General features: G+C 51.2%; 1 protein-coding gene across 2 annotated transcripts in view; it reads left to right on the top strand.

Moving 5' to 3' along the window:
• GLIS1 (GLIS family zinc finger 1) overlaps positions 1 to 23,929 on the top strand; it is a 243,125-nt gene that overhangs the window by 148,100 nt on the left and 71,096 nt on the right. For both annotated transcript variants that reach the window (XM_036911159.2, XM_036911157.2), the window contains exon 4: positions 3,488 to 4,370. In XM_036911159.2, the coding sequence (XP_036767054.2) occupies positions 3,488 to 4,370 (883 nt within the window). The remainder of the gene's footprint in view (positions 1 to 3,487; positions 4,371 to 23,929) is intronic.

Raw genomic sequence — 23,929 nt, 5'->3', positions numbered from 1 at the left:
TTTAATCCCTCCTTCAAATTTAATTAATGATCTTGCCAGGTAGAGTATTCTTGGTTCGAGGACCTTCCTCATTGCGTTAAATACATCATGCCACTCCCTTCTGGCCTGTAAGATTTCTGTTGAGAAGTCTGATGATAGCCTGATGGGTTTTCCTTTGTATGTGATCTTTTTTCTCTATCTGGCTACTTTTAATACTCTGTCTTTGTCCTTGATCTTTGCCATTTTAATTATTATATGTCTTGGTGTTTTCTTCCTTGAGTCCCTTGTATTGGGAGGTCTGAGCACTTCTGTGGCCTGAGAGACTATTTCCTTCCTCAGATAGGGGAAGTTTTCAGCAGTTACCTCCTCAAAGACACTTTCTATCCCTTTCTCTTTGTCTTCTTCTTCTGGTACCCCTATAATGCAAATATTGTTCTGTTTGGGTTGGTCACACAATTCTCTTAATATTCTTTCATTCCTAGAGATCCTTTTTTCTCTCTGTGCCTCAGCTTCTTTGTATTCCTGTTTTCTAATTTCTATTTCATTTACCATCTCCTCTTCCTGATCTAATGTGCTTTTAACCCCTCCATTATATGTTTCATTTCAGATACCATATTTTTCAAAGTTTCTCTTTCTTGAAGTCCTCCCTGAGGCCTTGAATATTTTTCTGTAGCTTTGTGAGCATGCTTATGATTTTTATTTTGAAATCTTTATTAGGAAGATTGCTTATTTCGTTTCACTTAACCCTCTTTCTGGTGTTTGAGGGATTTTGGTTTGCACCAGATTCTTTTGCCATTTCATATTTCTAATGATTCCTGTGGAATAACTTTGTGTAGGTGGCACCCTCTAGTGCCCAGAAGCTCTACTCTCTGGAGCTGCCCAGCCCCTGGAGCAATGGTGAGGGTTGTAGGCACATGGCACCAGAGCCTTCCAGGAGGAAAGAGCTCTTTCCTGCTTCCCAGCCACTGTGCCTGCCTCCACTGCTAGATCCAGTGGGCCAAGTGCACAGGGAGGAGTCTCTATGTTATGCCCCTGTAGCTGCTATAGGCAGGGCTGCCTTCTGGCTGGCCTGGCACAATGGTGGGGGCAGCAGGGTTGCAAACCAGTGCCAGCTGGGAGGAAGGAGCGGGCAGGCTGCATATCACAGTGGGGGTCCTCAGTGCTGCATTGCCAGCCAAGAGGATGGAGCACATGAGCTCCTGAAAGTTCCCAACCTGCTGGGCTGAGTGTAGTGGGATGATTTTGTCCACTTGTCCTTTCTTGCGAGCATCAAGCTCTATGTAATTCTTGCCCCTTTAGCAGGTCTCTTGCTGTTGGGGAGTCTTTCAAAGTGCCTGCCTCTCTTTTATTCCCGAGCAGCCAGTTGTGGGTACCTGTTCTCCACAAGCAGCTGGAATCTGTCTCTCTGAGTGTTCCACCTGTCTCTGCTTTCCAATGCCTCTAATCTCCAGAGGAACATGTCATGTGCGTTTTTCCTCTCAGAGCAGATCTCCAGGGGTGGGTATTTAGCAGTCCTGGGCTAGTATTCCCTCCCTGCTCCATTCCTCTTCCTCCCACCTGTAAGCTGGGGTGGGAGGAGGGCTTGGGACCGTCCGGATCACAGCTTTGCTACTTTACCCTTTTCTATGAGGCCTTCTCTTTTCCCCAAATGTAGGCTGTCTGTTACAGTCTTCTTTCTGGTCACTCTTCCGGGATTAGTTGTATTTGCTGTATTTTCGTGTTATATGTGGTTTAGGGAGGAGGTTTCTGCCTCACTTCTCACACTGCCATCATGTTCAATCCTTCTTGCTTCCAGCAGTCATATTTTGAAAGGAATATTTTTTTCTGAGTAGTAGGTCTCAATGATGGGCTTAAAATATTCAGTAAGCCATGTTGTAAACAGATGTGCTGTCATCCAGGCTTTGTTCTATTTATACAGCACAGGCAGAGTAGATTTTTCATAATTCTTAGTGACCTAGGACTTTCAGAATGGCCAGTGGTAAATGACTTCAACTTAAAGTCACCAGCTGCATTAACCCCTAACAGAGAGTCAGGCTGTCCTTTGAAGCCAGGCATTGACTTCTCTCTAGTTATGAAAGCCCTACAGGGCATCTTCTTCCAAAAGAAAACTATTCTATCTACATTGAAAATCTGTAATTTAGTGTAGCTACCTTCATTAATTTTCTAAGCTAGATTTCCTGGATAACTTGCTGCAGTTTTTCCATCAGCACTTGCTGCTTCCTTTCCCCTTGCACTTTCATGTTATAAAGATAGCTTCTTTCCTTAAACCTCATGAACCAACCTCTACTAGCTTTAAACTTTTCTTCTGGAGCTTTCTCACCTCTCTCAGCCTTCATATAAAGAGAGTTATGTCTTATGCCACCTCCCTGAATTGCTCTGCATCAGACTTTGGCTTAAGGGAATGTTGTGGCTGGTTTGGCTTTCTACCCAGGTCATTAAAACATTCTCCCTATCAGCAGTAAGGCTTTTTCACTTTCTTACCATACATATGTTCACTGGAGTAGCATTTTTAATTTCTTTCAATAACCTTTCTTTTGCATTCACAACTTGGCTAACTGTTTGGGGCAAGAGGCCTAGCTTTCAGCCTAGCTCAGCTTTGTACATGCCTTCCTTGCTAAGCTAACCATTTCTAGCTTTCAATTTAAAGTGAGAGACGTGTGACTCTTCCTTTCACTTGAACACTTAGAGGCCATTGTAGGGTTACTAATTGGCCTAATTTCAATATTGTTGTGTCTGAAGGACTTAGCGACCCCCAAAGAGAAGGAAAGAAACGGGGAATGGCTGGTTGGTGGAGCAGTCAGAATATGCATAAAATTTATCAGTGAAGATCACTGTCTTATATGGACACTGTGGCACCCCAAAACAATTGTAATAGTAACATCAAAGATCACTGATCACATGTCACCATAACAAATATAATAATAATGAAAAAAAAAAAGAAAGTATTCTGAGAATTACCAAAAGGTGACACAGAGACACAGAATGAGCAAATGCTGTTGGAAAAATGCTGCCGGTAGACTTGCTTGATGCCAGATTGCCATTAACCTTCAATTTGTAAAGCACATGGTATCTTCAAAGTACAACAAAGCAAAGCCTAGCAAAACAAGTTGTGCCTGCAGGAGGTCATGGAGACAGGGCAGGGTACACCCTAGTGAGGTCTCAGAGACAGGACAGGATGGCGTCCAGCCCTGGACAGAGTGGGCTGGATTTGGTCAAAGGATGAAACAGCACTCCTTCCTGGCACTCTCCTCATTAGACCTCTGGCCTTTCTTGAACCTCTCCTCAGCCCCCGTCTTCTTTTCTCATCCATTTTCCCCCCACACTCTTCCCTGCTGACCATGCTGCCAGTTTTGGTCTCTCTCTCTCTCTTTGCTTCCAGCCTTCAACCTCCTCTCCTGCCCTGGGCTTCTCCACCCCTTGGTCCTGAGGTTCCCTACCACCCCCTGCCTAGACCTTCTCACTGTTGGGTGCCCACCCTCTCATGGCCTCTCTGGTCACTATCTTCCAGGTCACCCCGATCCCAGGCCACATATGTGAATGGTGGCCTCCCGGCCACACAGCATATCAAACAGGAGTCCCTGCCTGACTACAGGACCATGACAGAAGCTTGCGCCCCCCTGTCTGCCCACTGTCGGGCCCCGCCAGTGACCGACCTACACACAGACCTGGACCTCCCGGGCAGAGGCCTCTGCAACCCCGCACCTTCCTGCTACCTTCTGGGCAGTGAACCCAGCTCCAGCCTGGGCCCCCAGCCTGATGCCCACCTCTCTGAGGACAGCCTGAAGCGCTGTTGCCTCTTGGACCTGCCCCTGACCTCCTCAGCCGCCTCCTCACCATGTGCTTCCTCTGACATCACCTCCATCATCCGCTCCTCCCAGACAGCTCTAGTCACCTGCATAAATGGACTCCGGAGCCCCTCTCTGCCAGGAGACCTGGGGGGCCCTCCCAAGAGGGCCCGACCCAGCACTGCAACCATGGAGAGCCGCGAGGGCAGTTTGCAACTTGAACCCTGCCGAAAGGCCAGCTTCCTGAAGCAGGAGCCTGAGGACGAGTTTTCAGATCTCTTTGGTCCTCCGCAGCAGGGCTTGCCGCCCCCATACCCACTGTCTCAGTTGCCACCTGGCCCTGGCCTTGGAGGGCTGGGGCTGGGCCTGGCAGGCAGGATGGTGGGTGGGCGGCAGGCCTGCCGTTGGGTGGACTGCTGTGCAGCCTATGAGCAGCAGGAGGAGCTGGTGCGGCACATTGAGAAGAGCCACATTGACCAGCGCAAGGGGGAAGACTTCACCTGCTTCTGGGCAGGCTGCGTGCGCCGCTACAAGCCCTTCAATGCCCGCTACAAGCTGCTCATCCACATGAGGGTGCACTCGGGGGAGAAGCCCAACAAATGCATGGTGAGTTCCCAAGGCCACGGGGTCACACTGCAACCTAACCAGAAAAGCAGCACCACCTCACTGCCCTGGAAGAGGGCCACCTGGGTCTCCTTACCTGTCTGAGATCCCCTGTGGTTGACAGGGGAAGGACCAGTGCTGTGGATGTGCCACTGGCCAAGACAGCATGCCTGTCACTGGGAATCCTGGTAGAGGGCCCCTCGTACTCACCAGGTGCCTCTCCCCGGCCCCAAGGCTTACCACTTGGCTGGGTGTCACACACACTCTTTCAGGTGGTGACACATGTGCTCTGAGGTCAAAGCAGGCTCAGCTAGCCTTCCCTTATATGCAAATGCTTAGTGTCCCACCCACCAGTGGTCAAGTAAGTCATGGAGAACATGCTTTCCTCCAACACTATCCCTCCCAGGGAGGGCACCCCACAGTCTTGGCTGCTTCCAAAGAGACTAGGTCTTCACAGGCAACCAACTTGGAAGCTGTGAGTCTCCAGGGCAGGCTTTGGGGTAAGGCCAAGGGGTAGCAAATAAGACCTTGAGTAGTACCTGCAGTGTTCTGAATGGGGTTGAAACTAAGGTTTCCAGGAAGAGAGAGAGAGAGACACACACACACACACAAACACACACACACACACACACACACACACACACACACACACACATTAACTATAGGCACTTGAGCCTCCAGCCCTTCCAACTGGTCATTTCTGTGTGTTGCTGTCATGTGGTGGAAATCCATATTGGGGCTGGGAATATAGATTTAGTCCTTTATATACTCAGCCAAACCACTGCCCATACCCCAAGGCTTTGAATACCATCAGGGGAGGTACCTGACAGAGCAGAAGGGCTGCAGAGCCACCAAGGCCCAGTCCAGTCTTCCCGCCACTGGGGCATTGCTAAGGCAGAGGGGGAAGCAGTGTGTCTGGTCTGCGGGGCCAGTGTTACAGCCCAAGTCAAATTCCTCCTCATTTGCATGCTGTCACTGTTGCTGGGCCCCACCTGCTGGGGGGAGTACTCAGTCTGGGAATGGTTGCATTGAGGCAGGGCACACCTCTGTCCCTGCTCAAAGTCCAGGGCCATATTTATAGAGACCAGGGAAGAGGCAGGAAGCATTGGCAACCAGCAGCAGAAATTCCACCCTCTGGGTCCAAGTGTTCACCGCTGGGGCCCCATTTCCTTGGGGAGCTGGGAGCTGGGCATCTGACTGGGCCAGCTTAGTCAGCTTCAATGAGGCTGGGTCTTGAGGATTAGAAGTTCACTTTATAGACAAGTGAGAAGCCATGAACAACCTCTGCAAAAGAATAGAAATAGGAGGGAACCTGTGGTTGGTGTGCTGGTGTGTGGGGAGGGGCTGGATTAAGCAGGCTCAGAATTTGACTTCTTCATGTGCCTCTGGGCCAAGAGTATGCTGTAAAGAGAGCTGGCAGCCAAGCCCATCCTGGGGATGCCCCTGTTCACTTGAGGTGTTGTGGCAGGTGGCTTACTGAAAGGCATACGCTTGCCCAGAAGAAAATAACCAGCAGATGTCATAGGCGAGGGGTCCTGGAAGACAGAGGGGCCCTGTCCCTCTCTCAGATACTGGAGCTGGCCACTGTTGAGCCCCAGTCCCTGACATCCTCTCTCCTGTGGTCAGCCCTCCGGTGTCTGGGGGGCCTACATGGAGGCTTATATGGCCTGGCCCTGGAGCAGTGTGGTTAGTGGCCTTCCCCAACAGGGCCTTTTGTGTGGAATCACAGCACCCAGGAGTATCTGATTTGGACATTAGGGACCTTGGAGATGATCTAGGCCTTCCCTGCCCATTTTCCAGTTTGGGAAATGGAGGTCCAGGGAGTCAGTCTGAGAGGTCCAGGTAACTCAGTGTGGTCTCAGGATCTCTCTCTAGGGTTCTTTCTCCTGGGCCAGCCTGCCAGGATTGCATTTGATTCAGCAGACTCCACAGAATACTGGGTTATGTGTGGCTCATGCCTGGCTCTGGGGACCCAGAGCTCCTAGGGACTCATGGTCAGGGGTGGGAGGGAGATGGGAGTGGTGATCAGGGACACGTTCTTGAATGGAGTTTGTGTAGCCCCAGGGAAGGGAGGCCCAGAAGGGCTTCATGAAGGAGGTGATATTCACGCTGTGTCTATACTTACCCGTGGTAATGTTACAAGAGTCCTGTAAAACCAAGAGATTTGCAGGTAAAGAAACAAAGCTTCAGCAGAGTCTAGCTGGCCCTCTGCATGCTCCTGTCTGAACACTTTATCTTGCCTCTTGAGGGGTTTAGAATTAATACTAGCAAACAGTGTACAGGGGCTGTTCTAAGCAATGACTTGATGTGGTCCTCGCAGCAGCCCTATGGGGTAGATAATATTAGCTCCCATTTTAGAGATGAGGAAACTGAGGCTCAGAGAGATTGCATAATTTGCCCCAGGTCACATAGCTATAGACAAACAATAACAAAAATAATAGAGGCCAATAATCATAACAATAACAATAAAAGTAACTTGTCCAAGGTTATGCAGCTAGCAACCATTGGAGTGGAATTTTGAACCCGCATCTTTCTAAGCCTTGGTGATACTCTTGTTTGTGTAGATCTTGTCCCATTAAACTGCTTATCCTCTGGGTTCCTGAGGCCAGCTTCTGCAGAGCTGAGTGCCTCCCTTCCCCCCAGGGGGTGCTCCCCATTCCTGCGATGCTGGCTCAGGAGGTAACCCAGGGGAGGGGCGGGCCTCAACCAGTACCCAGATAAATAAAATCTCCCTTCCTTGTAAAATTATTAATTTCTCATGACAGGCCTCTGCTACCATGTGCTGTAATAGACAAAGGAATTTTGGGCTCAGAGCCTCTGGAGAACCGGAAATAGATGAGACACTTTGATTGAAGAGTAAATGGCCCACTAAAATAGCAGTTAATCCTTTTATTATCTTTCCAGCAACCCTTTCCACAGTTCTTTCATGAGGTAAGCCTTCCCCACCCCATCCAACTGTACGGCTCAGGCCCCAGGCAGCTGGTTTACATTTAGCCCATGGAGGCTCTGCTCCTGCACCAGCAGGCGTCAAGGTGCATGAGGAGCCTGGCCCCCTCCTGCCCAGGCCTCCTAGTCCGCAGGTCAGGTTCCGCATCAGGAACTCACCTCGCTCGCCTGGGTAGACGGGTAGAAGGCACCACCGGTCCCCCGCCCTGCCTCCTCCACAGCCCATCCACGCTGTCCAGAGGAAGCTCCCTAATCTCTTTGCAATATCCTGTTATGTTTCTTATGTTGTCCTAGTTGTCCTAGCCTTATTAAATTTGGGGTTTCATCTGCATTACGATAACAAGGTTACGTCCAACCCAAATACTGCTGCGACGCCTCCAAGACGTTAACTTTAAGATTAATTTCGTGCTTCTTAGGCCGGCTCTCCCAGACAGTTGGAATTCTGGTTGTCTGTGACTGCAGAAATTAGTGGCCTGTGTAGTTTGCTTTTCTCCACATCAAGAAAAAAGAGGCAGAGTGAAAAGGAAAACTTCTCATAACCTTGGGGTTTATAAAATAATAATAATGACAACAATCCCTGGCTTTTGTGAGGAGCTTTCCCAAGGTGATGAGCGCAGCAGGGGTAGGCGGGTGTGTAAGCAGTGTGTGAAAAGCCCAGTCCAGAGTCACATAGACCTCGGGCCCTGCCTGGCCCTGCCATATACCAGCTGTGTGACCTCAGGCAGGTGACTTAGACTTTCTGAACCTTAGTACACTTAACTGTAAAATGGGCAATAGTAGTACCTGCCTGTTAGAATTATTGTCATTGGAGTTCAAAGCGCTCACACAGGGAAGTGCTCAGTTAATTCTCCTCCGGCCCCATTGTGCTCTTTCACACTGACCATCTCAGGAGACTCATGCAGTAGCCCTAGGAGTTAGGCCAGGACTGTTTATGGCTATTTTACAACTGAGGAATCATTCAGAAGAGCCAGTTGGTCATGGAGTCTGGGCTTGAGGTCAGCTGATTCCACAGCCTCCACTGTGGTAAAGCAGGTAGGGCTGTTACCAGTACCAGTGGCCTTGTTGTCTGGTGTCTGCCAGCGATGTAGAGTGCCTTCTATGTGCCTGGCAGTGTCTGTTCAGGGTGACAGGCACTAGAATGGGGAGCAGGGCAGAGGCCCAGGCAGGAGGCTCTGGTCTATACTCTCCCAGTCCTGATGCGCATCTGGAGCATCGAGGCTGGTCTTATATCCTACCTGGCTTCCTCTGGCAGGTGCAGCCGCACTGGTCACTGGTCTCTATCCCTTATGCTCTTCTCAGCTTTTTGCCAGTCTGTCCTGGGTGCCTTTGGAACGAGGACCAGGGAAATACATCTAACTAAGAGCTGAACATTATAGGTTAACTTTAACTAGCCAAGGAAATCAGAACACTGGCCACCTGGTAGACCTCCTGGTGCCCACCTTCCAGAGGGCCACCCAAGCTAAACTTACTCTCATCTCCCATCATCCTGGGACTTCTGGCTTTCCCCTTTTGCTTTGCCCCAGCCCCCTACAACCCTAAGAAACCAAACCCTGGGTGAGAGGGGTGGGGAGATAGAGGGAGTCGTTCTTCATGGAGATTCAGATATCTTTATATCCTGTCTCAGAGCTAGCCATTCCCTGACCCATCTTCAGGAAAAACTGGCCTAACTCTGATGCCAAGAGAGGCTAAATCAGGTCCCAAAGTCACACAGTTGGCCTAGGGGCAAGGGAAGGATGCTGACAGATTTGCCAGGCTGTGAGTTGAGAGTCAGAGAGAGGCCTGACTAAGGGCCTGGGATCATATCTCATGGGAAGTCTTAAGGGAAAGAGAACAAATATATTCTGAGACAGGCAGGCTATGTCCAGTCATGAATGACCATGCCCATTTTACAGAAGAGGCTGGTATTCACAGGCAAAACGGTCTGCTCTGTATGACCTGGCTCAGCTGCCTGGACCGTTCCACAGCCACACTGCCTTCCACCTGCTGCTTTTTCCCAGCCTCTTCTTTATCAGAGAGGAGTCTGCATTCTTCTTGGATCACAGTGGGCAGAGTTCCCGGGTGTCTGTTCCTTCCCTGTCCCCATGTCCTGAGACCAGCACCATAGGCTGGGCATGTTGCTAGGCTAGCAGACAATCCTGATTCATCTCAACCCCTCTGACTCACCCTGGCTATTATCCTGGAGCCTGAAATGTCTGGGCAGGTGGCTCTCTCAGTCCTTCCTCATTGTGTACAGGGAAGAGACAGGGAAGACAGACCCTGAGAGGATGGTACAGGGCCTAGGGCCTCACAGCAAACAGGGCAGCTTCAGGGGGCGAGAAGTTTCCTGAAGGGCTGTAACCAAAAGTTGGGGCAGGTGGGACTGTGGGAAAGTGACCCTCAAATAAAGGGAGGCTGAAACACTTGCCTCACTGGAGGGGCAAGCTCCCCTGTGTGCTGGGCCTCATGCTGGGAACCAGGGGCCCGGAGATGAAGATGATGTGATGTGAGACTTCTGGCACTGTGGAAGGATGCTGCCTGTGAGTCTGGTGATGGTGCTGGACAGTAGAGGACATGAGGCCTAGCTGCATACCCTTGTCCAAGCTGGTCAAGGAGGACAGGAACATTACTGAAATGCTTGTTCAGTATTTTTCAGTTCGCTCAGGGCTTCCACATATGCATGATCTCAGCCTCCAGAACATTCCTGGAGACTGGAATTATTATCCACATTTCACAGATGGGGAAAGGGCGGTCTAGGTCATGCCCACATTCAGGCCTTAAGTGCATTGTGGTATCACATTTGAATCCAGTTCTCAGCCTGCTTCTAGAGACTCTAGCCACAACCCAACCCACGTCCCAGGCAGAGAATCATCAGTGTGCCTATAAATATCAAGGGACTATCCAGATCTGAAACTCCTTTAGCAAGCTGTCACCAAGCACCTCCTGTGTGCCAGGCCCCTGGTATAGGCCACGGGGTCACAGAATGGAATCAAAGCTAGGCTGGCCCTCCAGGAGCCCTCGCCAAGCAGGGAAACTGATAGGCATTTGCATTTAAGTATTTTCCTAAGCCAGGACCACACACCTTGAGAGCCTGTGGCAGGTCCCCTCCGTGCTGACAAGATGGGTCTTTTGTCCCATCGTGGGGGAGAGGGCACTCATGGAATGGGGAGAAAACACTCCACCTTTTCACTTCTTTGAAATAAATAAGTCACCCTGAAACAAGCCTCCTTTCTGGAGACTGGGGTTTGTGGTCAGATAAAAAGCTGCAAAAGTGAGCATGGTTTAACACTCCCACCCTGGAGAATCCTGCTGTAAATGAGCCCAGAGAGGCCAAGGTGGTCCACCAACTCAGGCCCCGAGTCCACCACTTTGGAAGCAGGGCCAGTGCTTCACCTCATTCCAGGGATGGCGGGTCTGGGTAGGAAACCGTTCTGAGCAAAAGCAGCCTTCACGTTGGCATCCAGATGTGCCTGGGTGAACAACCCCTACGGGGGTCCCTCCCAGAATCATGTCTGCTCTCATTTCTACTCATAACTAGGTGGGGAAGCCAAAGAGCAGAGAGGAAGCATGAGTGGCCCAGCATCACCCAGTGAGTTAACAGTAGTGGTGAGATGCCTGCTCTCCTCCCCTCCCAAACTCCTGGAGGGTCTCCAGCTTCTCTCATTCATCTGGGCCTTGGCCTTTGCTGGTCCTTCTGTCTGGAAGGTCTTTCCCACCCAGCAGACTCCTAACTATCTTCACAACCCAGTCCAGGGCCCCCTCCTTAGCTCCCCTCTTTTTCAGGCCTTCAGTGTCTTGGGAACCACATGCCCTTTGACAGCTGGCCTGGCCTTCGAGGCAGAGGAGCTGAGCCTGCTCTCTAGTACAGAGGCTCTGCCCTCATGGCCATCTGACCGACCTCCTTGTCCCAAGGCTGTCTGAGGTTGCCTGGACACTGTCCTCCAGAGAGCAGTTTCCTGTGAAGTCATGAGATGCGCAGGACCTTAAAGATGGTCACGTCCACCCTCTAATCTGGTGCTAGAAGTTTTTCTGCAAGAAAGCCTTAACTTGACCTGGCTTTGCTATCTATCAACCTGTGATTGTGCGCAAGTAACTTGACTTCTGTTAGCCTCCATTTTCTCACCTATATAAAGTGGAGGAAATAGGTTTGCTGTGAGGCTTTGATGGGATACTACACGAGGTGCTTATTCAGTGCCTGGAATACAGTAAATGCATAACAGAGGGGCAGTTTGCATTAGGAAAGGAAAAAAGGGACAGTCTAAAATGGACAGTGGCCATGCAGTCATGAACATCCCCAAAGGAACAGAAAGGGCTGTTGTGAGTCCCACCACTGCCACAGACTGACAGTGTGACCTTGGATGGGTCACTGAGCTGTGCTGAGCCTCAGTTTCCTGAGCTGTGAAGTGGGATAACATCTGAACACTCTTTGTTCAGTGGGGACCCAACCGATGCTAGTGCCCTTTTCCCTTCTCAACCCAAGGTTCCAGCTCCACAGATCTCTCTTGGCTTCAACAAGATGCCTTTCTCTCTCCCCTAGCTTTTAATATCAACTCAGGAGGCTTCTCAAGGAGAGGCTTCCTGGAAGCGCTTGTCTTATAAGGTCAGAACCCTGAGGGTCCTCTCTCCTCACTGTACAGAGGGAGACACTGAGGCCCCAGATGGATATGACTTACCTGGGGAAGAGCAGAGGGACTGGAGACAGGTGACTCCTCCCAGCTCTGCTGCTCACTAGCTGTGCAGCCTTGGACAAGTCACTTCACTTTCCAGTTGTAGTTGATGCATCCATTAAATGGAGGTTGTGATGTTCACTTCAGAAGAGTCTCTGTGAGGGGTGGAGGGGTGGAGTTTGCTCTGCAAACTGCCCAGAGCTCTTCAGAGGTTGTCAAGTTGAGTTGTTGACTCCCAGTCCAGTGCTCCAACTTGTAGTCAGGCCTCAGAGTACACAATCACCCTTGCAGGTGTGTTCCTCCCAGATAGGTTACCCATCAGGCATGTCACTTGTTGACCCATGTGCCCCAAATGTAGTTCCCAACCTTTGGACCACTACCTGCAGCTCTCCTGGGCCACCTCCTTCCCTGCTTTACAACCTGCACCACCCTATCTTCCTCCCACTTCCCCATCCCTACCCCTACCTCAGCTCCATTCCTGACCACCCCTTCTATATTATCTAAAGATGAGTCAGGACCTGCAAGCCAGGGTGAACCCTTAACCAGCTGTGAGACAGACCTCAAACAAGTCACATGGCCTCTCTCAGCCTCAGTTTCCCATTTGCGTAAAGGGGAGAGAGTTGTGAGAATTAAATGCGATCATGTACATGGAGAACTTACCTCTTGCTTAGCAAATACTCAGTGCTTGAAAACTGAAGCCCTTTTCCTTTTTGGGAGATGGGGGTCATTCAGCTCAAGCTCTTGCAAAGATGACCATTCCTGGGAGCACCAAACTTGAGGGTACAGGAATGCTGGCCAAGTTTTGTGAACCTGCACTGCTTTATGAAATACGAAAAAAAATAAGTATAAAAAAACACAACCCTCTGAATGGAATTTAAAATAATAAAAGAAAAAAAGCTTTTGAATTTAATGTAAGTGGAATTGAAATGATTCTCTTATTGGAATGAGAAAGCCAGATAAAATCAACAGTGACTGTGAGAGTGTCCAGACCATGTTTTCTGAGGAGGACATCCTGGAAATGGTAAACTTCATGACTGAGCATTAATAGGCTCTCTCTCCACTGTATGGCAGAGGGTTGGCTGAGCTGACTTTACGTGGCTCCCTTGGACAGCTGCAGCAACAGACCTCAGTGTCGTGTCCTCATCTGTTAAGTGGGTGACGATGGTCACACAACCCCTGTGGCCTCAGTCACCTCGGACCCTCCAAGGCCCAGGATGCTCTGAAGTCCTTACCTGTGCCCCTCCCTCAGGAGAGACTCTGTGCTCCTCTGTATTGGCTCCCCTGCCCCTCTGTCAACTTTCCAACACAGCTTTATTGACATCCACATTGTGCCAGGTGCGATGCTAGACAAAGGGTGTGCAGCACCAAATGACAGTGTTCCGGTGGCAAGGGAATTAAGAGAGGAGGGTGAAGGCTTCCCCCAGGATGTCCTGAGGGCTGAGCTTTGAAGCATGGGTAGGAGCTTTCCAGGTGCAGATCATGAGGAGAGGCATGTCACAGAAAGGGGACACATGCAGAATTTTTGAGATGTGCCAGTCTTGACCCTTGCAGGGAGCATAGGTATTCTCTTATGCTTGGCTGTGTTATGTGCACAGTGGCTAGGAGCAGAAATGGCTGCTGGAATTGTACATTATTCAGCTTCAGAGTGTAAGGAGCTTAGGCTCTACCCTGAGGGCAGCAGAGAGAGCAGTGGAAGGGTCCCGAGCAGAAGAATGACATGACCAACACTGACATTCAGAAAGCTGATTGTCTGGCAATATGTGGGATGGGGGTGACAGTAAGCAGATGAGGACAGAGAGGCCCAGGAAGAAACCTTCTTCCCCAGGTCCACCAGAGCAGTCTGGGCTGGCTGTGCCCCCACAGACAGCGGGGTCTGACTTGTAGCCAGGGCCTGGGCATTGCAGCCGGGCCAGCTCAGCCCAGTGGGCCATGCTGGGCAGTGTCTGCGTGGTTGGGTAACAGCTCAATCCCCTTTGGAAACGGCGTCCAGCACATTTACCAGTGGGAAATGGGAAAGGCATTTCCCATAATGTGGCTCTGTAAAGTTTGCACAACTGTTCTTTGTTTTCTGTCCATCCCCACAATAAATCTTCCTCCGCTGCCAGGACTGGGGCCTGCACTGTCTGTAAGTGATTACGGCTCTGACTCGCGCAGCGCTGCCTCCTCATGATGCATTCTTCTGACATGGGGAATGATAAAGTGGGAGTCCATCACTGAGGCTCTACAGCCTCGTAAGTGGCAATTTCCAAATGGAGGTGGCCTCCTGAGGGAGCACAGCCTGCCCTGCCCTCCACATACCCCGGCCTCCCTTGATACGTCTGCCATGTTGGGGACAGATGGGTACAATGTACTGGGCCGTGCAGTACTTGTGGAGGGAGTGGAGGTCCCTGCAGGACTGGCGTTTTTGGGGGCATGCCAGGAAGTCTCTGCTGGGCATGGAGCAGGGCAAGCACCCAGTGTCTGTTCAACTGATGAACCATCCATCAGCCTCTGTTTTACCAGAGCCAAAACACACGGGGCTTTCGAGGTGGACGTAACATTTGCACTCTGTCGGGGCCTTGGCAGGGCCCTGGGACACAGAGCTCTGATGTGTTTCCGTTGCTCAGGGGATGCACAAGCCGGTGGCAGGACTCTTGTTTTACGCTGGGGTCACTCAACATTCATAGAGTGCAAGCTACCGGGCCAGGTGTCACATCTGCAACCCAACCTCTGGTCCATGGCACCCTGCTCTGTGATCTTCGCACAGCTTACCCACAGTTGCCTTCTGTACCCCCATTTAACCCCAAGTCTGTGCCTCCCAGCATCTGCTGAACCCCCAAGTCTGGAGCATCAGTTTGGCCTGCGAGGTTGTTTCTGACCAGGTTTAGTTGCCAGTGAGCATGATAGCAATTGGAAATCAAGAGAGTTTGGCCTCAGAAAGAAAACTGAGTCAGCTGTGCCTCAGATACTTCCTCAAGATCTACCCCCAGCTGCCCCTGCCACTACCTGCCCCCATTCCTTCTCCCCAGGTCTCCAAGACAAGAGGGTTCACTGAGACTACAAGTCAAATGCCTGTGTGTTCACTTCTGCTGTTTGCGAGGCGGAGAGGACTTGACTCAAGGAAGATCACAGAGCAAAACAACTAAAGCTCAGTTCCCTTGCTGGCCAACCCACTGCCCTTCCCACTATACAGAGCCACCACCTGTCAAGTACCTACTATGTGCTAGGTCCCGTGTTGAGTGCTTACAGGCACTGCCTCTGTATCATCACTGCCTCCCAAATCTTGAAGAACACTGATGTGTGTTTGCACCTTCGGGGACCCTCACCGGATGCTGTTCCCACCCCTGCAGTACCCTTTGATGAATGAGGACCTGAGGTGCAGGCAGATAGATGGCCCCCTGGAGGTTGCACAGTGGTTGGTGGCTGCTGTGCAGTTAGTTCACACTTGTCAGCATCACCTTCCCTCCTGGCAGGTCTGGTTCATGAAGCACTTTAACCAGGGAGATTCCAGGGAGACTTGAACCAGTGGGGCATTTCAAACATTGCACCTCCTTACATGTGCTACAAAAGCAGGGTGATTGATTGCTGTGGGTGTTAGGCCCAGATGAAGCCTGGCTCATGCTGAGGCCCACATAAGCATGTGCCAGCACAAGTTCTTTGCTTCCCCTGCCTGCCTATGCCCCTTACTTTCTTCATGCTCACACAGCCACTTGGTCTTGGGGCCTCAGTTTCTTTATGTGGGTGATGAGGATTTGATTAAGTTCAAGGCTGTTTGGTCTCATGATCTTGATTCAGTCAGTCTAGGTAGAGGTGGACCAGGGGTTCAGAGCTCAGTTCCCTCCCCAGCTCTGCACTCAAACTTCCTTGGGGCTCCAGGAAAGTTCCAGACCCCTTTGTAACCTCAGTTTTCTCATCTGTAAAGTGGAAGACTTGACTACAGAATCCCTAAGATCCCTTGAATTCAGACTATCCATAGTTACCTTTCCACATTCCTGGCAGGCCTCAGAGGAGGAGGAAGAGATAAAGGAAAAGGAAGGCGCAGGTGTGGGAGCCCACAGTGAGCTCTCTGATCTCAGTTCTTCCCACATTTTCTACATTTCTTTCTTGCTCTGTTCCAGCCAGCTGGCTCCTGGCTATTCCCCAAACATGCTAAGTTCATTCCCACTTCAGTTTCTTTGCATGGCTGTTCCTCTGCCCAGAATGCTCTTGCCCCTGTCCCAGCTCCATTCACTCTGGCCTCTGCTCCCATGTCACCTCCTCCAGAAGGCCTTCCCTCACCACTTCTCTAAAATAGCACCCTCAGCCATCCTCCACCTCTCATGTCCTGACATTATGTTATGTGTTTATCTGTGATCTGTTCCCTGCATTCAAGTGTAAGCTCCATGAAGTCTAGATCTTTTTATGTTTTATTCCTTACTACATATCCAGTGGCTCTAACAGTTCCTGAAACACTGTATATTATCAACAACTATTTGCTAACTGAATGTGATTGAATGGAAAAGAGGAGAGTCTGGCTCAGTGGGGCAGAAGTGATGGAGTATTCTGGGAAGGGCCCAGGCTGGGAGTCAAGCATGTAAAACAGGGTTTTTGCAACAAACTCATGGGGCTGTGGTGAGGATTGCACAGGCTGCTGTCCAAGAGGCATTTGGGGGTTAGGCTAGATGTGTAGCATGCCCAGAGGGCCCAGCACAGCACATAGTGCACAGTAGGTGCTCAGCATGGGTTAGCTCCCTCCTCCTACTCATCCCTTGCCCTGATTTCTCTCCCTCCTTAATCTGCATCATCAGGATAAAAGAAGCTGCACTTCAGTTCACCAGCTCACAGAATGTCAGACCCAAACAAGACCTTAGAAACCCTGTGGCTCAATCCTGTTTATGAATTTGGAAACTGACGCCCAGGGAAGAGGAGTTCTTGTCCAGGTTCTCACACTGTTTCTGGGGCTTGGAAAGAAATTTACAATCAAGTCCTCTGCCTAGTAGATGTTCAGGAATTAGCTGCTGTTGCAGCTGCTCATCATTAGTTTAGTATTCACAGATCCTATTTTTATGACCATTGGCCCAGAGATAGAACAAGAGTACAATTTTACATTATTTGATGTAAAAAAGACTATTATAGCCAAGAATGTGGCAGGGGAAATGATTAAACTACCCAAAAGCAGCTACTTTAAAGTGTGAGGAAGAGGAAAGTGTCATTTGTTAGGAATATGTTCTCTCGCAGATACCAGATCAAGCCCTCTGTCCGTGTTTCCTCAGTGAGTCCTTTGATGTTGGCATTACCATCCCATTTTGTGGATAAGGAGGCTAAGACTCAACGAAGTTAAGTGCTGGGATTCCCAACCCTGACCTCTCACTGCTCCAGGATATCCTCTTTGTCAGTGTGATTTTCTATAATCAAGCACAAGCTGATTGGTGTCTGCACTGAGCTCACCCTGGAGGATTCTAGTCACTGTGACTCCTCAGAAATACTCACACACGATCTGGGCTTTTCTGGGTTTGGAGCCAATCTACTTCACCTGCATGGGGCAGAGGTGGTTGCTGTATCAAAAATGAACACCATGATCATCCTTGTGTCCCGCTTCCCTGGCTTCTGTGCGGGATGAGAGCTGGCTTCACAGGCTAAGGGAAGCAGGTGGGGGTCAGAGAAAAGGAGGCCTTTGGGGGCAGCTGCCTGGGGCTCCAGCCCTGATAAAAGCTGAGGGAACCTAGTCGGGATGGAGGACTCTGGCTCCTGACTCCATACACAGGGCAGAAAGAGACTGGGGGGATGTCTGGCAGCCACGAAGGGTTGGAGTCAGTATTTAAATCCAAGTAAGCCTGTATGTGTAACCGCTCCTCAGGAAGATCTGGACCCTGCCCTCAAGGCTTCTAGAATCCAAGTTCTGTGTCCAAGGCCTGGCCTGATCCCTTTTTCACATGACCTTGGTTGGGCAACCTATTTTCTTGTTCTGCTCTCTGTTTCCCTATCTGTTCAGTGAGAGTGATACTCCTGCCTTATCTGCAAAGATGCAACGAGGACACAGGTCTGGGGAGGCAGGGTGGCCAGCGGAGGGTCACACAGCAGGTCAGCAGTGACACACAAGGGCACACAGTAGGTAGGGCAAGTTATTCCCTGGTGCACCGCTCTTTCAAGTTCCACTGCCCCATGTGCCTCGGGCGTGCTGGTGTTTCTTGAGCGGCTCTGCTGGCCCAGCAGCGAGCCCAGCTCCAGTGCTGGGGGAAGACGGGGTGTGGTCCTGAGGCCTGGAAGTCCTTGGCTCCTGCCTTCAAAGCACCAGCCCTTTAATTATCTCCACATTGTGAACTCACAAAGGTTTGTCCTGACAACTGGTTGGTGAAATCAGCTAGGGATCCCCTCCCACAGCCAAGTGGTGGTTTCCTCTTTTCAAGAGTTGTCTGAGGTGGTTACTGTAGGGTATGGATTAGATTCACCTGGCAAGGCCTCACTTTCTCCAGGAATGATTGTGAAGAATCTCCCTTTGGATCCTGCTGGAGAGGGAAGCCTGGAATCTGCCCGGGTCCCCAGGAAGCTGGACCAGAGGGAAGTTGGAGTTTCTGGCCCATGCTGGTGAGATGGGTAAAGTGAGCAAGGCCTCACGCTGATGATCGCTGGCCCTGGAGCACTTTTAGCTTTGGCCTGTTCCTCCATAAAAACTACTAAAATTTATATTTTATGGTGGCATTGGTGTAAAGACAACACACTAATATTATGTAATAAAGCCTTTTCTTTGACCTAAAAGTTCCTTTTTTGATTCCAGTACTAAAGTAAAAGATTTTCATGGGTCCTTAAAAGTACTGTGGATCCTAGGCACTGTGCCTCCTGTGCCCAGTAGATAAGTCAACCCAAAGGCAAGGCCTGCAGGAGCAGGGAGAGCTCAGGGTAACAATCCGAGCCCCGTCTCAGCCCTCCCCTTCTCTAGGCTTCAGTTTCATCCTCTGTGAAGAGGGGCAGGTGGTGGAAACACCAGAAAATCCTGCTGTGATGTTCTAGACTGTTCCCTTGTTCTAGTCCATCTTGTTCCTTATCGTTGTCTTCCATTAAGAATATATGGGCATTTACAAGAAAAGATCTGTATGTAGTTAAACTGACATAGATTAAAGGACAAAAATACATGAAAAACCTAAGTTACTGTGCTTGAACCCTGTATTTTTTCCAAAGCTTTCTGAAAACAGGGCAAAGAAGACAACTTTGTTGAATTGCAGAATTCTTATTGTCTGGGGAAGGAAGCAGACCAGTCACCTTGCGTTCTGGAGCCAGTTTTGTCTGGATATCCAATCCTATGAGACCATGGTGAGCCGATGCTGGAGGAATGCCATACAGATGATTGATAATAATACAGGGTCGCTGAAATAAATGATAGACTTTGTTTTCACAAATAACTTTCCTAATGTTCTTTGAGAAAAGTCAGGGGCAAGTGAAGGTGGCCTTGAAAGTACCTTACCTGTGTCCCGTAGTCTAGGTTATGCTCTTATTAATCTGTCCATGCAGTAGCCCTCTGAGGTACTTGTCATTATCCCCATCTTACAGATGAGGAAACAGAGACTAGGAGAAGTTATGTTAACTTGACTCCAGTCACCTAATTGGACCTGCCTTCTATGGCAGCTGGTCTCTTTGCAGACTTAATGGTTCAGTCTGTTACTTGAGGCAGATTCAGTCCCTTCCTGAAGGAGCTCATAACCTAGTAGACTGTACAGATCTTAAAAAGAAGAAGGTAACGCTGTTTTCTCCATGTTCTGAGGAGCACCAGGAGTGAGGGGGCCTGGGAAAGGAGCAGCTCTCAGCCTGGGCCTAGGTTCAGGAGAGTCATAGTAGCATCGTGGAGGAGAGAGGGCATCCCAGGGGGAGGCACCAGCAAGGGCCAGGAGGTGAGATAGTGAAGCCTGGGTTGGGGTGGTGACAGAGAGAAAAGAAGCGGCTGCCTGCCAGGTTTCTTCCTTACAAGCAGCAGAAACCAGCTGTCTATAATGCACCCTGCATCCCCCTCCCTTCTCCACCCCTAGAATTTATTGGCAGGCCCTTGGGACCACAGATCATGGAAGGAAAGAAGAACAGTCTTTGAGGACAGGCAGGATCCTGGGTTCCCCAGGGGCCTAGAAGCAGGAGCCTACATCTGCTTCTCCAGAGACAGCAGATTGCCCAGGTACCATGGTGGGATCTTTGGCCGCTGTGCTCTCACTCCAGGGCCAAAGCTGTAGCAGGGCATCCCCCTGGCCAGGCCTGTCCTGGGTTCCCCCAGGCTGACAGGGGTTGCCCCCTCCCCTGTGGGAGGCATAAGGGTCCCTGTTCATACCTTCACTTCCCACACAGAAGGATTCCTGAATGTGGGAGACTGGGCACATCTTTCAGTGGCAGAAATGACTGGATCTGAGAGATGAATATTCAGGAGAGACAGTGGCAGAAAGGGGTGGGAAGCTGGTACATGTGAGGGGAGAGGAGCCCAGGTTGATGCGCTGCTCTCTGGCCTGGACTCATTGAGTGGATGCTAGCACAAGCCTTGGCAGCATGGGGGAGGAAGGTGTGAGGGGTTGGGGCATGCTGAGTAGGGAGGTGCTGGCCAGAGAGCATAGGGATGTGCAAGTCTGGGGCTCACAAGACAGGAGATGGGGTGTCATCAGCCTAGAGGTAGACTTGAGAGCACAGGGGCTGGAGGACTCGGTCAGTGAGATGGTGGGGCTGGAGAAAGCCCATGAGCCTTGTGGGGTGAGGGAGGAGGCAAAGGCCAGGGGGAGTGAGGTGTGGGGGTCGGGCGGCCAAGTAGAACAGCACAGTGGGCCGGCTGGGGCCGGTGGAGGAGTCCAGTGATGAGGAAGAGCATTTGGGGCCTGGGAGGGTTTGGTTTTAAGAGAGAGAGCCTTGGATTTGTTAGAATTTGGAGGAAAAGGGCTGGAGGAGAGCAGGGACATTCTGGAGAAGGGGTGGGAGAGGGGAAACTGCCTGCATAGTGGGCCAGGTGGCTTGGATGGAGGAGGGCAAGGTGCCCGCTGGGCTGGAAGGGAGCGGAAGGCCCGTGAGGCCCAGTGGATGGGGAGCCAGGACAAAGGAGCTCTGTGGGTGAGCTAGCCAGGAGGACAGGGACCCATGCTCAGAGTCCTTGAGCATTTCCAGGGGTCATCTGAAACTGGGAGAGAGGTATCATTATCTTTTTTTGTGTGGATGAGGAAACTGAGGCACTGAGAGGTTAGGTAACTTGACTTTGGTCACATAGCTGGTGCTAGAGCTGAGATTTGTCCCTGCAGTCTGCCTTCCCAGTCAGATGAGCGATTCTGTGGCCAGAACCCAAAGTACGGGAGGGGGCAGTTGATAGGAGTGGAGGAGGGACGGTTTGGGGCAGGAGGCCTGGTGTGAAGTCGCCCAACATGAGGCGGGTGCTGGACTTGGGAGGAAGCCTGAGCAGAGAAACAAGGCCTTTGCTGAGAGCAGAGGCAAGGGGCATGGGGTGGAGTGGAGCACCTCTCCGGCAGCTGGTGAGGACTAGGGCGGGCTTCCATAGGGCGGCCAAGGAACAGTGAGCGTGTGGGGTGAAGAGGTGGAGGGACCCAGGTGCCCCCACCAGGAGCCGTTGGTGGAGCCATGGGGCACAGCAGAGGCGGTGTGCAGTGATGATCTGGGCTGTCTTTTCCCAGTGGACCCAATGGGCCACAGAGTAGAGACTGGTTCAGGTCGTTCACTCCTGCTGGGCCCTCTCACACACTTCGTCCATCTCCTGCTGACCATGCTTGCCTGTGTCTCCAAGAAGAGCTAGCAGGCTGGCAGGCTGGAGTGCCTCCTTGTTCTGCTGGGATGACAGAGTGCCCGTATGAAGTCCTCCTGTGCAGCAGCTCCTGCATCATCTGCTGTGCCCTGGGCTGGCACAAGGCAGCTTCTGTGCATGTGCGGCTTTGTGTGTGATCACTCAGGCATTAGCGCATGCCTGCTCCATGCCTTCCTGTGCTGAATGTTGGTCACACGGCAAGGAGCCCTGCCCTGGTGATGCCCTGCCGACAGACATGGGACCCAAGTTACAAAACCCTGTGGTGAGTCTCCTAGAGTAAAATAAATGGAAGCCCAGAAGAGAGGATTTAATCCAGGGTGGGGAGGCTCCCAGAGAGAAGCTATGCAAGAGGATGGAAAGGGTATTCCAAGGAACAGCACCCAGCACTGGGACAGGCCTGGAGGTGAGGGAGCTGTGAGTCACTCAGTGCTGAATGGTGGGGAGAGAGAGGGAGAGGTGAGCGGGGCCGGGAGCAGAGGACCTTGGGGGTCACAAGGAGGAGCTCAGGCTTTGTCCGCAGGAGGGGTGTGAGGTGTATGTAAACATAGCTATGTGTGTGTGCTTCCTCTGCTGCATGCAGGCCCACATGCCCACAGTCATGCCAGGGCATTAGCAACAATCTCTGCCCTGCTTTTGCTAGCTGACAGGTAATGCCTTGATTCTAGTCACTTTTCCAAGAACTTAGTGTCTTTGGTTGCAGTTTCCCAGGACCTAATAACCCCTTTCTCCAGATTTATATAGGCTGCTGGAGAACACTGTGCTTGCAAGCAGTTTTCCATCTTGGCCCAAGAATCCTCTGTGCTGGGCCAGGCTGTCCAGTGAAGGCCCCTGACAAGACGTTAGGTCTGGATGGGGCTGCCCCCTCTGCCCCTGGAGTCATTGCACCGATTGTTGAGAGGGACCTTCTGAAGGAGTCCCTGCTTTGGGCCAGGGGTTGTCTCCCTCCAGCAGGCCTTTGACAAACCCTGGCTGAACTTAGCCCTCCTCCTCTTAACGTACTCATATGGTTAAGACCCCAGAGCTAGTCAAGGATCACAGTGCCCCTCATTAATGGTTACCCATTTTAGGGACCAGCGGACATCAGGATTTCACCAGCCTCCCCAGTCAGATGAGGGGAGGGGGAGCTGCCTTCCCTGAACTAACCCCCAAGGGCAGGCTGTGCTCTGTGACATTTTCAAAGTTACTTCACCTTTCTGAAGCTTCTGTTTCTCCATCTGTTAAGTGGTGTTTAGTTGGGTGTCCCAGAAGCAGACCCTGAGAGGAGGATTTGTGTATAAGTGGCATCCCAGGGGAGACGGGAAAGGGAAGGTCGGCCACAAGTGGCAGTAAAGATACCTGTCTTCCAGCGTGGGGAGGGGGTTCATTCATTATTCAGCAGTCATTTATTGAGTCCTTGGAATATGCCTGGCAGTGTGTAAAGTGCTGGGGACAGAGAGGTGAATGGGACCTGGGAGAAAGGCAGGCTGTGGTGGGGAAGTTGCCGGGGAAGCTGATCAAAGGCCCAGTGACATCTGGGGAAAATGAGGCTCAGAGCTGTGCTTGACTAGGGCCTCCCAGGGTTACCTTGAAGGAGCTCAGAGCCAGGGCCACAGAAGTGGAGGTCAGAAGTACAGATGGTCTTGGGGTAGTAAGGCCCTGTCCCAGATCACAGCATCCTGCTGTCTGGAGTGCCCGGAGCAGGATGGGGAAGAGGGTGGAGCACAGCAAAGTCTCTGTTGCACAAGCTAACTGGCCTGCAGCAGTTGCTGCTCTGATTGTTATTGTCTTGCAATCTGTGTCAGGCAACAATTTGTCAGGCATGGAATGGAGCAGAGATTATATCCTGAATGACTGATTTTGCTGTTTCTAAAAAAGCCCCTCAGATGCCAGGCTTGCTGAGCAACCATGAGGTCCCTGGCATTAGCCTGAGTTGTCCCCCCAGGATATGTTCAGGGTGCAGCAAGGAGACAGGAGCCTCCTTCCCCTGAGAGGCTCTGGCCCTGGCTCCCTGGCTTCTAGAGCTCCCAAGTGCTTCTGGGGGCCCGTGTTTATGTATGTTTGCCTGTCTCTGAGGCAAATCAGCCTGTCTCTAACTGTAGGGGTGGGGGGGTAGGGGGGAGGGGCTGAGTTCAGTCAGGGATTGACCATAGGCCTGCAGGAGCAGAAACACCTACCTGGCCCACAGTTTGGACTCCTTCGGAGGGATCTTCCTAATGTGTGCTCGCATATGCTGCACATTAGTATCTGTGAGCACATTTGTATGGTTG

The sequence above is a fragment of the Manis pentadactyla genome, chromosome 4, assembly GCF_030020395.1.
Source record: "Manis pentadactyla isolate mManPen7 chromosome 4, mManPen7.hap1, whole genome shotgun sequence".
Lineage (NCBI taxonomy): Eukaryota > Metazoa > Chordata > Mammalia > Pholidota > Manidae > Manis > Manis pentadactyla.
Note: the sequence above shows the minus strand (reverse complement) of the source record. Positions and strands in the feature narration are given on the sequence as shown.